Genomic DNA, 14,865 nt, shown 5'->3' with positions numbered 1-14,865 from the left:
TAATTGTTTTTGTTGTTTGTACTTAGTTATTAGAGCTCACTTCATTTATCTTCGACTGCATGATTTTAATCGACAATGATAATGAATGGTAAATTACAAAAATAACTATTTTTATTTAATTTTTTGTGACATTGTCTGCCTTAGGCATTCACTAAAACTAGCTTATAATAGTAATATTATTAATAAACCAAAAAGAGTTAATTATACTAGGCATTTTCAATATTCTATGAATATCATTGATGGTACTAATATATTTAAAAAACATCTAATATCCTTATTTTAACGCGATTTCATCACTGACCTCGCCTACTAACTAAAAAACTTAAAAAATATATGAAACAGATTATTATTCATATTCAAAATAAGTGTTATATTGAATTAAAATTATTAAAATATAAATTATAAAGATAAAAAAATGAGTACTTTATACAAATATAAAACAAAACATAAAATAGAACAAATAATTTAACTCCAGTACAATAATAGTATATAAAGTCTAAATTTTGCAGTGTTCTGCTACTGATGATCATTTTTTCAACATAAACAATTCATCAGTTTATTGATTTTAACTTAAGTTTTATAAATTTAAGATGCCTTCAATTCTTAGGATAATGTATTTATTCTTTTTTCAGATTTGCCATTACTCGAGCCCGATTGTGAATCCTCGAATGATTTGATAAGGATACTGGTGAAAAAAAAACTTTTTCACAAATCAAACAATTATAAGTGCGTGTATCCTTTTTAGTACAAGTAGTTTTGTTTACAGTCTTCTTTTGGCATTTGGCCAAATGAGATTGGAAGTCGAAAATAGTAATATCCATTTGACAAAATGCACACTTAATAGTTTTTCTATTTTTTTTACAGGCCATTAAATTACCATTATGGTAGGTAAATTTATGAATACTCAAACCTTCAAGATCACCAAATTTTTCAGGACATTCAAAACATCTGAACATGCTAATGGTACGACAGTTATTTTTAAATTGATGATTTCTAAGACTAGATATATCAGAAAATGGCTTACAACACTGCCAACACATCAAAGTATTCCCAAGTTTAAAATGTGAACGATAATGAAGTTTAAAAGTTCTAAAGGTTTGGAAGATGAGATTGCAATTACGTTTTAAACAAGTAAAAAGTACATGTTCTGATGTAAGTGAATTTTTTTGATTTTTATGCACAGTTACATCCTTTACATTACTTTTCCGAAAAGATCTTCTTGTTTTATTTCTGGTAGGTTTTTTAAGCTTCATGCTAGCTGCAGTTGCATTGTTTGTCTGATTTTCAAGACAATACTTCATGTGATCATTTATGACTGCTAGTTCCGGAAATGATTCTTCACAATGTAAACATAAATAATTACCATGTACATCCATCAAAAGGCCATTGTGTGTTTTTAATTTATGAAAGGCTAATTCTTGCATACTCTTAAATACAACATTGCATGTAAAACATTTAAATGCATTTAAAGTGTTACAGTGTACATGACAACCATTGCCATCAATGTTAGATTGTTCTATTTTTTGAAAACAACGAGGACACATAACTGCTGATGAAGACATACCAATATGCTGTCGATAATGTGATGTAAAATGTGTTTTTGATCTTGATAAAATGTTACAATTAGGGACCAAACAAGTAAAAAAAGATTTAGTTTGTTGAGAACAATCATGGTTGAGGATTTTCTTCTTTTTACAGATTGAACAGTAGTATAATTTTTCAGTCTTATTATTTTTATTTTTATTTTTGAAATTCATATTATTGTCACCGTCTGATGATAATTCAACGGTTTCATCATGGTGGGATAATACAACTGATTCTTCGTAGTCAGATGATTCTTCATCGATATTTTCACTTTCATTGCTTAACGTTAAATCAACAGTTTCTATTGGAGTTTCTACTAATATGCAATCGTCATTTGATTCTTCAACAAATTCTGAATTTGAAGGATTAGCAATAATTGATCTACTAGAAACACCTCTGCTACGGCCATGTACATTTGTTCTTATTTCATTTGATCTTAGTGGTTTTACTTGAGTATAATTTAACGTAGATGAAGAAGTAGATGCCTGTGTTGATTCATTGATATTACTAAAAAACATCTGTGATGAAGTAGATGGCTGAGTAGATACTTGGTCATTCTCTGACATCGTTGATGAAGTAGATTCCTGAGTAGACTCTTCATTATCCTCTAATGGAACATCTCTATAGAAAGCTCTGGACGTAGAAGCACCAAACATATTTGATTCATGTGATTGAAGTTGAGAATGGTTGGACGAAGATTCCTGAGATGATTGGTCATTATTTGTTAACATCGGTGATGGAGTTGATTCAATGGAAGTGCTAGGCCTAGTAACATGAAACTAAAAACAAAAATATAAATAGTATTAAAACATTAGTCAAAAGCAAGAAAATGTGCAAATGTTTTTGCAGTTAAGAATGTATAAATTATTCAATTTTTATAGCTAAAGCTTATACATTAAATATACTTAAGATTCCTCATAAGTATTTCTTACTGAAACTCCAACAAATAAAAGCATTATTTATTTTTATAGATATTTTTAGTTTGAATTTTTGGATAAATTTAATACATAACCAAAGAATAACAATTTTAGGGATTCAAGATTTATATGCATATAATATGTAATTTCATTTCACTGTACTCAGTAACATTTAAAAAATATTTAAATGCATTTTAAGCTGCTGCCCATTTGTACCATATGACGCCTACTGCATTAGTAATAATAAAATAAATTACTATAATAGCTTCGATAATAGTAATATAAAAATAAACAAGCCCAATATGTGTCTACATTTTTATTGCATTCCTACTATGTGTAACAAAATTATATTATTAGATTAAAATTGAGATTATCCGTACTTTAATATTTGGTGGTCCGCTAGAAGATAATTGATTACCAAAGTCAGCTGAGAAAAAAAGGTTGGGTACTAGTTTATAGGATAGTGGAATACTGGCTTTCTATAGTTATACATTAATACTTAAGTTGAGTTAAGTTATTTGAAAATTATCAAAACAAAAAGTAAAGAACTAATTAATCCTTTAATATTTACAAAATAGTTAAATTAACAGTGCTCACTCTTCCAAAAATTTAAAATATGTAATAATAATAAAATAAATAATGTGTGGACTGTACATATTCTACATAGTTTAATTAGGGCCATACAAAAGTTTTATATTACATACACTTTATCGACAAACGTACAAACTATAAATGACATTTTGAACAATAACAATACGACCATGTATACCGCAGGTATGGTACCTACATAGTTACAATTTAAGTTAAATACATTGTAGGCCTTTGCTGTAGTTGGTTGCTGTAGTGTTATTAATGGTTATTAGATCCATGAAATATTAAAATTAAGTAATTAGGTAGATTTCTTAATTAATTTAGAACTTTTAAAATGTATTAACTTTATTTTATTTTGTCCTTGGAATTTTATATTTTTTAGTGCCGTTTACCTAACTTTCTTCAGCAGTATAAGATTTTTTATTGTTTTGTTATAAAATTTAATGCAACTTAAACCATAAAGTTTTTGTTATCAGACAACACTATACTATTTTAGTATAAATTTGATTCCAAACGTCAGTCCAAGTTGTTATCATTAAAGAAAATGCTTTCTCTACTGACGGGTTTGATACCCGTAAACAAAATGTAAACTCCACAACCATTGCAAGATTTGATACATTTACATATTTTCTTTAAATATATTAAATATTTGTACCCATTTTTGTACTAATAAAATAAAATTTTTTGATCAGTCATCAAATTTACCCTGACAAATATTTATACAAGCCATAGACTCATCAAAGTATTCATCTTCAATTACTTCGGCATATTTTGATAACATCTTTAATGCATTTTTAGCATTATTGCATGTTGCTGTATTTTTGTTTACTAAGTGCAATCAATTAAGTAATGTCCACTTTTGAATTTATTTTATGCATAAATCATAAAACTTTTGACAGTTTACACCAAATAATTGTTTAACTAAATAACCATTTCCTTCTATATCATCTATCAATTGTTCCATTTTAGTATTAATTAAATGTTTATTTTTTTTTGTGTTCTAGGTTATTTAATTAACTGTTTAATAGGTATATCAATTAATGCAAGTGCCAACATTTTTCAACTTAAATTTTTGATTATAATCATTGAACAGTTTAAGTATACTATGTATACTGGTATAATATACTTCACATATAATAAAACAGTGACATTTAGAAAAAAGTCAACCAAAATTTTAGGACTCAAATATTGTAAATGAAAATACAATAATAATATATAATTGATTAAGCCACCAAACATTAAAATAATTCTATCTATTACAGGAGACAATGATAACCATGTAGTTTTGGAGTAAGATAAAATATCATGGTGCTGAACATCTGCAAAGTCGTAAAATGATTTCAATTTTTTTACATGAACTATAGAAATGCGACAATATCCAAAACTTTTTACTGTAATAGCTTTTCTTATTAATTTTTATCTGCTAAAATTATTATTTGTGTTATCTGATAGAATTCAATTATTATTTTCTTTAATTCAAATTTAGTAATAATGTCAATAATTCCAATCAAATATTTAAACCAGATGTTTCACCGGACAAATTTAAAAGACATAGTACCTATTTTGTTTTTTATACTGAAATTTGGCTAAAAATAACGAACAATAGGTACTAATTTCATTGTTTTGTGGTTGGAACCATCAAATTAAGACAGATACATACTTTGCAAAAGGTAGTTCTTTTAAAATATTATCACCTTTGTATAAACAAATAACGATAACAACTATTTTCCTAGTTTTTGTTTTAGCACAAGTGATTTTTGTCATACAAACACTGAAAAATTAAATCCGATGTAAAAGACATATAACGAAAACTTTGATTGTGAACTACTGTATGATACACAAAAGTAGTTTAGGGGGTAACTAACAAAAAATCATTTTCTGTGGGAACCAAACTAGAAAAATAGTTGGAGACTTTACCAGATTGAACTGATGATCTTGTAGCTAGCTAACTTATGTTTTTGTATTTTAAGGTTATTTAAGTCCGATCGTCCACCATGACTTACTTAAAATGTTCCATGGCAAGTTGCACACTATACATAACAAATTGCCAGTAGGTTTAAGTTTATTAATAAATAGGGAACCATTTTGTGACTTCGCATTAAAGTGAGAGAATATTTTAGGCAGCATTGTCACTACGTGAAAAAATTATCTCAATAAAATTATGATACTATAAAGTATAAATGCAGACAAAACTGTTAGTAGATTTCACACTCACAACCGACTCGTATTATTGGAAAATAAATATGAACTGATGTATAAATTTATGAACTATACATAATATTATCTTTTGTAATTGTATTCTCAATAATAGATAAAAAAAAAACATAAAAAACATGGTTTTTTAAGAAAAATTCTAGTTCTACAAGAAAAATCCAAAGAAAAGTCTATGAATCATAAATATGTTTTTTTTAATACCTAAGTAACTATGATAACAAAAACCTTACAAAAAATCTGTCAAAAACATTTTATGTTTTATGTATTTTACATAAAAGTTTTTAAAAGAGTATTTAAAAACGTGTGATAGAATTGTTGCGATATAACTACATCACATTGTGAAATTGATCCATCAGTTCCTGAATAAGGGAAGAGATGATTAAACCACAGAAAAATTTAAAAGCAAAACTTGGTTAAGCTTGACTATGCCACTGTATCCATAGGGTAAGAATTATTTGACTCTAAAAGTTGAAACTTATATCCGTAATCTGATAGAATGTTGGCAATGTGTATCCTTCTTTGTTATGAAATTATAAAAATGGAAATAACCCATTGACTATGGACAATGGCTGTTTTTATTTATTTAAAGTTTTTTGGATGTATTGTCAGTTTCAGTATGTTACTATTAAATATTTATCCAATCGGATATTTTATGATTACATTCAAAATTCAATATATAAGTAGTATATATTTATAACACAAAATAGTAACACAAAACCTATATAAAATACAAATCAACATAAATATAATGGCAATAGTGATAAAGTACAGCAAACTTATAACCTCGCTCATAACTAATACATTTATTAATTATTAAAATCAAAATTACCATTATTTAGTTTACGGAGCAATATATATGAAAGGGTGATTTTGATTTTGAATGAAAAATTATAATATTGTTTTTTTTTTACGTTTTTCAAACAATAGGGTTATAATATTGAATTGATATTGATACACCACATACCCCAGAGACAATGTTCAAGGCCATAGTCACACGATTTTGCCAACACATATACTGTCTATGTCCTGGTTAAAACATTTAAACTGTTCTACGTCGAGCATGCCCCAACAATACTCAAATAGGTTTATACTTAAGAACACTGATTAAAATTGTAAAATACTCTTAAACATTTAAAATTTAAAGAAAAACATTTTTATTAGATGTATTTGAAAAAACTAATATTCAAAGCAAACGACTGAACAACATAAGAAGTGTACCTATTATTTCCTTTAAGAGCGGGAAAATGTTTACAATGTAGTTCAGATGAACATTATTAACATTCTTGAAGAATTGTCACAATTTAATTTGTCGTTGGAAGATTTAGAAACAAAATAAAAACAATTTTATAAATTAATAAAAAGAAACTTATAAAAGTCAGTAAAAAGTAGAAAACAAGAAAAGAATCATAACAAGTTTTAAAATTGTATTGAGTTGTAGGCGAGGTCTAAAAAAGAAACAAGGGGACAATCAAACTCCCAAAATTGGTATTCTGCAGAGTAATTTGAAAAGAAAACCAATTACTGTAGGTGTCTAACGTAGGTAAAATATGTAAAATAAGGTCTTGCAATAAGGCAGTGTGATTTCATACGAGCATAGGAATCCTAAATAAAAAGTTGTAGAATATGGAACCAGGGGCTGAGGAAAAACATATTTTTGGATTTATTAAATAAATATTATTATATTATTATTTAATTAATTTTTTTTATTATTATTAATATTATTATTAAATTTTTTTTATTTATTTATTTATTTATTTATAGCTATTAGTCTGCATGGACAGTGATATTTGATCTTTCATTCTGTACATAGCAGCTATCTCAGGTAGATGATAAAATTATATGTGAATATTTATATAATATAATACATACAGTGTGATTCACCAAGCATGCTCTTCGCGATTTTTTCCTGTAATAATGAATTTACAAAAATTCTGATTTTTGAAATTTTTAAATATACTCAAATACCACATTTTCATGTTCTTGATTTTTTTGATATTAATTAATGTCCTGTGCTAATACATACTTCTGTTTTTCAAATGAGAATCCTCCCTTTTACGGCAAATTAATAAACTAGTGGACAATTTTTATGTAGGTACCACATTCAAAATTCCAATGAGTAGGTTCTTAGTTATTAAAATGTTTACATTAAGTAGTCTTTAAAACCAGTTTTACATAATTATAAAATAGATGTAAAAATTGGATCTAGTATTTATAATACTCGGGCCATTTTTACAGATTATTAATATTGATAGATTAATATAAATTACTACAGTTTTAAAATCACTGTAATGCCCATATCTTATAAACTCTGTAATATGTACCTTTAATTCTTAGAATATAAAGTTAAATAACTCAAAAACTACCGGTAAGAATTTTGATTTTGAAAATTTCAGAAAAATTATTTATTGTACAACTTATAATTGAATAGGGTGTTTTCATTTGAAAAACAACTTAAAACTCCTTAAGTAGTACAAAAAAGTTCTAGAACTTGAAAATATGGTCTTAAAGTAGGTATAATTAAAAATTAAAAAAATCAGATTTCGAATAACTACATTATTGAAGAAAATTAAGGGGTAGACCATGCTTGGTGATCATGGGCTATATATATGTGTCATTTATATGGTATTGTTGGCAAAGATTAAATTATTAAATATCCACATTCTGCTAAAAACTGCAAACTGGCGTCTCGCATTAGACCTTGGTAGAGGTAACTACAGCGAATATACCAGGTACAGGTTATACACAATATATAAGGGATGCAAGGCGTTAAACGATAAGTAAAGAACAGGGTTAATATATTTTTAAACTAGTCAGTTGCTCCCTGGAAATACTATAATAATACTTAATAATACAAAATCACGCATATGACTAATGTATTCGTTGGTGCATAGAAATCATGAATACAACATAGCAGATATTCGACCACCCATATTGCGCATTCAGGAAAATCTTATCGGGGCTTGGGCTGTTAATATTTCCCAGAACGATAGCTGGCAGACACAGCATCCGTGGAAACAATACTCTTACCAAAAGGGCTAGGAGAAGTAGAGGATAAGCCTATATAGGAGAGCTCCGAACAGCCCATATTCAGATGTGATTTGACCAGATGAGCTAGAGCACCTTCACGCCAGTCAGTCTCTTATTATATTATTTTGGACTTCGAATAATTTTGAACAGTTAATTATTTGGCCTAAGAAAATATTTGAGTCCAACCGATATTTCCTAAACACTCTAAATAATTATCTGCAACAAATTTTCTAGTAGAGAATAGCAAATAAACAGTTTCAATTATATTTGTTTCATTAAATACTCGATTAAATATTAATAAATTATACCACATTACATCAGCGTTACAAATTAAATCAAAATAAACCTCATCCTGTTCCTCTCAAGGACACCTGTAGTCATCAGATCACTACACATGTAACAAAAAGAACACAATGTCACTTTTTCATGTTTACTGAAAATTGATGTATAATATAAAAATTAAATAGGTATCTACAAAGAAAATGTTAAAAAATAAAAACATTCTCCCTTGATTAAATTTGTCAGTAGGTACATAATTAATTTATTAATTATTATTTATGAAGTAATAAATAATAGTAATATACTCATGTTTCAGATTTAATTTAAGAAAAATAATTTAAAATTTGGAATAGGTAGGTACTTGTAATAATGAATAAGTTGCAGAAGTACAAAAAACAATCGTTTATTGGATTTTTTCTATTTTCCTGGTCAATAATCAATTGAAGGGTGGGCGGGAATAACGTGCTATGTAACAGTTTTTTCAATTTTTATTTTTTTGCGGAATAACATGCTATGAAGCAATCTCGATATATTTTAAGAATCGAAAAATTTCCAGAATGTTTTTATCGTACACAATCATCGTGTATATACTTTGAAACCGGCGATTAGTTGACTATTAAAACGTGCTATGTGCGTTAAGCGTTTACTATTCACAGTAAGTCAACGCGACAAGAGACGTGCGAATATCACAATTGCGTTACCAATTCAACTATGACAAGTCTAAATAATTTATCTACTAGTGATGTTAACCGTTTAAGTGATGGATGAAAACGGAAAATCAATATGACAGATTGGAAAAATGAAAAAAACAAAACTCTTTGAAATAGTGGGAAGGAATATACATCTCAGAGTAAAAAACTTGTACCAGCTAAAACACCTCCAACCGTGGTTAGTAAAAATGTTATGAATGTAGTAAAATAAACATAATGTTGAAAAATATTTGATATACATTTTTAAAAATTTTAGGATCAAGTTTGTGACTAGAGTTCATGTCCTTGGCAAGGTTGTGCAACAATGACTTTAGCAAGAAAACTTTTATTATTTGACGAATTTTATAAGTTAACGTATGATGAACAATCAGCTTTTTTGTATAAGTGTATAAAAGTAAATGCTCCTGTGAGAAGACGACCAGGAAAAACTGATTCTACATCTCGACGATTTTGTTCATTTAAATATTACATAGATGATTTACAGGTATGCAAAAATACTCTTTTAAATACGTTTTGTATTACAAGAAGACGTGTTATGACGCTACAAGATAAAATTTAATTAGGTATTATGACACCTAGGGATAACTGTGGAAAACATTTAAATAGACCTCATGCTATTGATGCCCCTGTAAGAGATTTAATTAGACAACACATAAATAGTTTACCTCGACAACCGTCTCATTACAGCCGTATCGCTACAGACAGCCGTAACGCTACAATGTTTGAGTTCAGACTTAAATTTGTGTAAGCTTTATCGATCTTTTAAAAATAAATATCCAGATATAAAAGTCAGTAAACGTATCTATAGAAATATTTTTCGGTCAGACTTTAAATTACGTTTCGGCTATCCGCGTTCAGATACATGCAAACAGTGTGATTTTTTTTATAATAAATTAGTGGCAGCTGATACTGAGGAAGAAAGAAAAAAAATAGAAATTGATAGTAAGCTGCATCATTCTAAAGCTGAGCAATCGTATGATGCCCTTAAAAAAGATACAGACATCGGTAGACTCAATAGCTCTATTGTAGTGCTATGCGTTGATCTACAGCAAGTATTATTTTGCCTAACTCTTACACATTCTAACATGTTTTATCAGAGACAACTTTCTAACTTTAATTTAGCAATTCATAACGTAGGTAATAATTAAGTTTCTATGCATTTGTGGTATGAATGTATCGCTAAAAGAGGCTCATTAGAAATAGCTTCGTGTATTTTAAATTTTAAACGAAAATAATTACGATATTCTTGGACATGGCGAAGAGAGGAAATTGATAATATGGTCTGATAGATGTGTCGGTCAAAATAATAACTGGCGAATATTAATCATGTATTCCTATCTAATATTTTGCAAGTATTTTATAGAAATTAATCAAAAATGTCTTTCGACTGGCTATAGTTTTTTACCATGTGACCTTGATTTCGCTTTAATTTAAAAACAAAAAAAAACAGCAAAAGTACTTGTACCGTCACAATGGAAATATGTTATAGCTAGTGCAAGATTAGAAAAACCATTTCGTATTATAGAAATGTCTCAAAATGATTTTGAAGATTTTTTTGCATTAGAACAAGATATTACAAAAAAAAATCTAAAAGTAACACTAGCAATGTGGTTGAAATTGACAGCTGATGCTCCAAAGCATGTAAATATTCGTGAAAGTTACAATACACTGAGACCTTGGACATTACATCAAATACGTCAAAACAACTTTAAAAATAATACTTTATCTATTAAAGATTTACCATCAGCCTACGAATCCCCAGTGGCCTTAATAAAATATAAGAAAAAAGATCTTTTAGACATGTGCAAGTTATGCCTCAACAATACAGGGACTTCTATACATCATTACCTGGATAATATATTGTATTAATTTTAAAATATGTCAAAATAATTATGTGGTTTTTTAAAGGGTAATAAAATACCAGGATAATATTATATTGTATTAATTTTAAAATATGCAAAAAAAATAACGTGATTTTGACTATGTTTTATTAATATTAGTATTTATAATATAATTTTGTTTGAGTGAAATGAATACAGTACCTACACAAAAAAATAAATAATGAAATATTGTAGAGTGTTATAGTCGAATATGGAAGAACGTGCTATGTGCGTTCCAAATACATTAAAAAAAAATGTATGATACAGTTTTCGTTTTTAGTTGTTCCTGAACATTTACGAATTGCTACATAGCACGTTATTCCCGCCCACCCTTCAATTGATGTAATTTTAGTTCAAAATATTCTTATTCATTTCAGTTTATTACTCCTGAGAAAAGTTAAAGATTACCAATATAATGGTGATGAAAAATAAATGTTTATAAAATTTGACGTGTACAATTTCTTATTAAATTGAGTTATACAATGAAGTCCTAATAGAAATAGTTTCTTTCAGTGAAGTGGTTTTTTAAGTAATTATTATATTATTATATAATAATAATTGTTATTATTATTATTATTTTTTTTATTTATTTAAGCTTCAACAACTGAGGCCATTAGCTGTAGGGTTTTGGAACTGTAGGGTTACGGAACACGTGTGTGTTTGTTTGGCAGAATTTCTAGTGGGCACCCGTAGGTTTCTGCCATGCCCGGTTGGCAGATGGCGGCCTCTCTCTCCGTACACAGTGACTGCCCGGAGATAAGTGCTGCCCGTGATTGAGGTTCAAACCGGCGACGATGCACGTTGCAACCGACGCGTTATCCACTCGGCCACTCTGTCCCCCATAATTATTATTATTATTATTATTATTATATTATTATATTTTTATTATTATTATTATTATTATTATATACCTATAGGAGCACGTATAAAGCTTTTCTTTACTTGTTAGTTGTGTATAAAATATAATTAATTTATAAGTGTGAGCAATCATGCTAGAAATGTTTGGATGACTAATATGCAACTGTAGGGACATAGGGACATAGTGATTAGAAAGTATTAAAGCAACTACCAAGGTCTGTCTCATGAGAGAAAGGAAGTAGTGATGACAAGGTGATGTAAGGTGTGGGGGATGCTCAATAATGACCGAGTTTTGTCGAGACGCGGTGCCTTTCTTACGTGAGACAGACTATAGGTTTATGATATGATATTCAACCATTAGAATATGTTGGACCCAAGGTGATGGCAATGGAATCGGCAGAGATTTTTGGACAGTTGTCTACCACCATAGAAGTAAGAAGTGCAATGCCATCTCTTATGTGCTGACACAATGTGTTACATTAAAGATGACATCCTCTTAAATTGTTATGTTTTACCTTTAGACAAATGTAATTTGTTTCAAAATTAAAAATTGAAAAAATGCTTCTATCAAACTAAAGAAAATGTTATCTTTATGGGTAAATTGACTTTAATATTAAAACAATTACCTAACAAACCTAAATGAGAACCTCCGAGCATAAATTTACTTTGTTACACAATTGTTAGACACAGGCTACACATGCAAGTAGGATGTCAGCTTAAATGACTAATACATGCCCAATATAATATGGGCTTTAGTAATTTTACTGAAATAATGCTTACGAACATTCATAGGCATATACCAACATTAATTTATAACATACCATATTCTGTTGAAGCATTTCACATATTTTATAAATATAAATCTTAAAGGTGAATTAGGTGCAAGTCATTATTAAGAGAACGCTATACCTGCAAAAATTGTAAATAGTTTGCGCAACTTAAAATACTCATAACTCTCTCTAAAAGTAAAATATAATAAAAAGCCTATGAGAAGCCCTCCGTAATAATCTTACCTTTACCTAAGTCTAATAAGAATTCAATTCATTCTAATTTCTAAGCTAACTGAGTTAAACGTGATCTGCTGAACGTAAAATTTGATATGTTACGCTCTTGTGAGACGGAGACAACACATGCGGGTACAGCGTCCTCATAAAAAATTTCACTTACTCCTCTTGTAGCAATGTAATTGACGACAATTTCAGATTCAGCCGCTTTCGCCTTAAACTCATAAAAGGAAACCAGTGAACTGCAGCAGACTTCACAAACAATCCTAGGTTTGACATCAGTGAAGTCGATCTAAGGAAGATTCAAAATATCAATTTCATTTCCATGTTTTTATTTTTTATTTTTTTTACATATCTAAATACTTACCTTGATTCCAAGCAGTTCAGACATAAGATTATTTATGCTCAAATTCTGGGGAGCGTGTAAGACACGTTCACAAACACTAAGAAACGACATGTCTCTGTGGGACTCCGGCTCACGCAGACAAATTCTGCAGAGATCAAAATTCTGACTATGGAGTTCCCTTGGATTCATGGTGGAATCGGACAGCGGCACTCGTAGGAACAAAAAAAAGAAGTGACTAGCAGCGATCAATGTAGTTCGACTAAATAGACTGTAATGAAACTCATATTATCATTTAATAATTAACAGAAAATTCAGTTTGGTCCTGGCAGGCGACGACGCTAAAACAGTAAAACACACGTGAATACGCGCGAGCCGGGAATGTTGTGAGCGTCAGGCACACAAACGCACAATGATCGGGCGCCGATAGGAGTGGGGAGACGCCGGACAAATAACGATCATTTCCATGAACACATAACAACGTATAATTTGCCATAGTCATGTTTGCAGCATTTTTTTTATTTATTTTTTTTGACATAACCTAATAACTTAATTCCTAACCTGTTGTTACTCTCCAAACTGGTCGTACTCGGAGGTCACGATGTTTTTTGTTTGTTTACGTCATGTTATCTACAACGACTTTGGCGTCCGGCGAATAAACGTTTATCAGCTATAAATTATAATCATCACAGTGCAACTGATACTAATACACAACTGCGGGGCGCGGGCTGATATTTATCCGTCAATTTCTTTCACGTTCACACTTTCACAGTTTCACTGTTTTTATATAATTTCTATTGAGCATTAACTAATATCTGTGTTTATTTGTTGACTATTAGTCCCATTCTTATATAATAGACAACCATAAACACATCATGCCTATGAAGACTAAATTTATTATATCATCTTGTTGCGTTATTTTACAATTTACGGTAACTCCCGTCACCATTTCTAGCATCTGCCATTGTGGAGATGCTGGTGAGTTGTGACAGATGGGTATAGACAAGATCATAGTATGGACTATGAACAAGTATACTAAATTGGTGGCTGGTCTATAATTTAGACATTTTATAGCCAGCCATAGTCTAGGCTAGAGAAATAAACTTACATTATCATGCGATAATGAACAACGATTGTTTATTTGTACAGTTTTTTACATGCCTGTTACCCAGTTCTATAGTCCACAACTCAGCTTTGGAAAGAGATTCTCAGTTCTATCTTAGTTTTTACCTCAATAATAATAATGTTTATACTAACGAGTAATGGAAGTGCTTTCAATCGGCTTTCTGATATCTGATGCACCGGAATATTTGACCATGCTCTAGGAAGCATATTCTTTCATGTCAAGTCCACACAGAGTTTGAATACCCTAGTTTACACTGACTTACAGCTGACTAACCAGCAAAATTCACTCATCTGTACTCACCTTTAGAATATCAACGTCAAACTTGAAATCAT

The 14,865-nt window shown here is 29.4% G+C and overlaps 1 protein-coding gene across 1 annotated transcript; it reads right to left on the bottom strand.

Moving 5' to 3' along the window:
* LOC111029853 (zinc finger protein 84-like) lies at positions 1-13,987 on the bottom strand. The gene is made up of 3 exons (XM_022309059.1): positions 13,432-13,987; positions 13,228-13,356; positions 1-2,363 (listed from the first exon to the last, which is right to left on the bottom strand). Exons 1-3 carry the CDS (start codon positions 13,597-13,599, stop codon positions 618-620), a joined length of 2,043 nt encoding a protein of 680 aa, XP_022164751.1. The 5' UTR covers positions 13,600-13,987; the 3' UTR covers positions 1-617.
* Between the last annotated feature and the right edge of the window lie 878 nt (positions 13,988-14,865).

Source organism: Myzus persicae, unplaced genomic scaffold, assembly GCF_001856785.1.
Source record: "Myzus persicae strain clone G006 unplaced genomic scaffold, MPER_G0061.0, whole genome shotgun sequence".
NCBI lineage: Eukaryota > Metazoa > Arthropoda > Insecta > Hemiptera > Aphididae > Myzus > Myzus persicae.
Note: the sequence above shows the minus strand (reverse complement) of the source record. Positions and strands in the feature narration are given on the sequence as shown.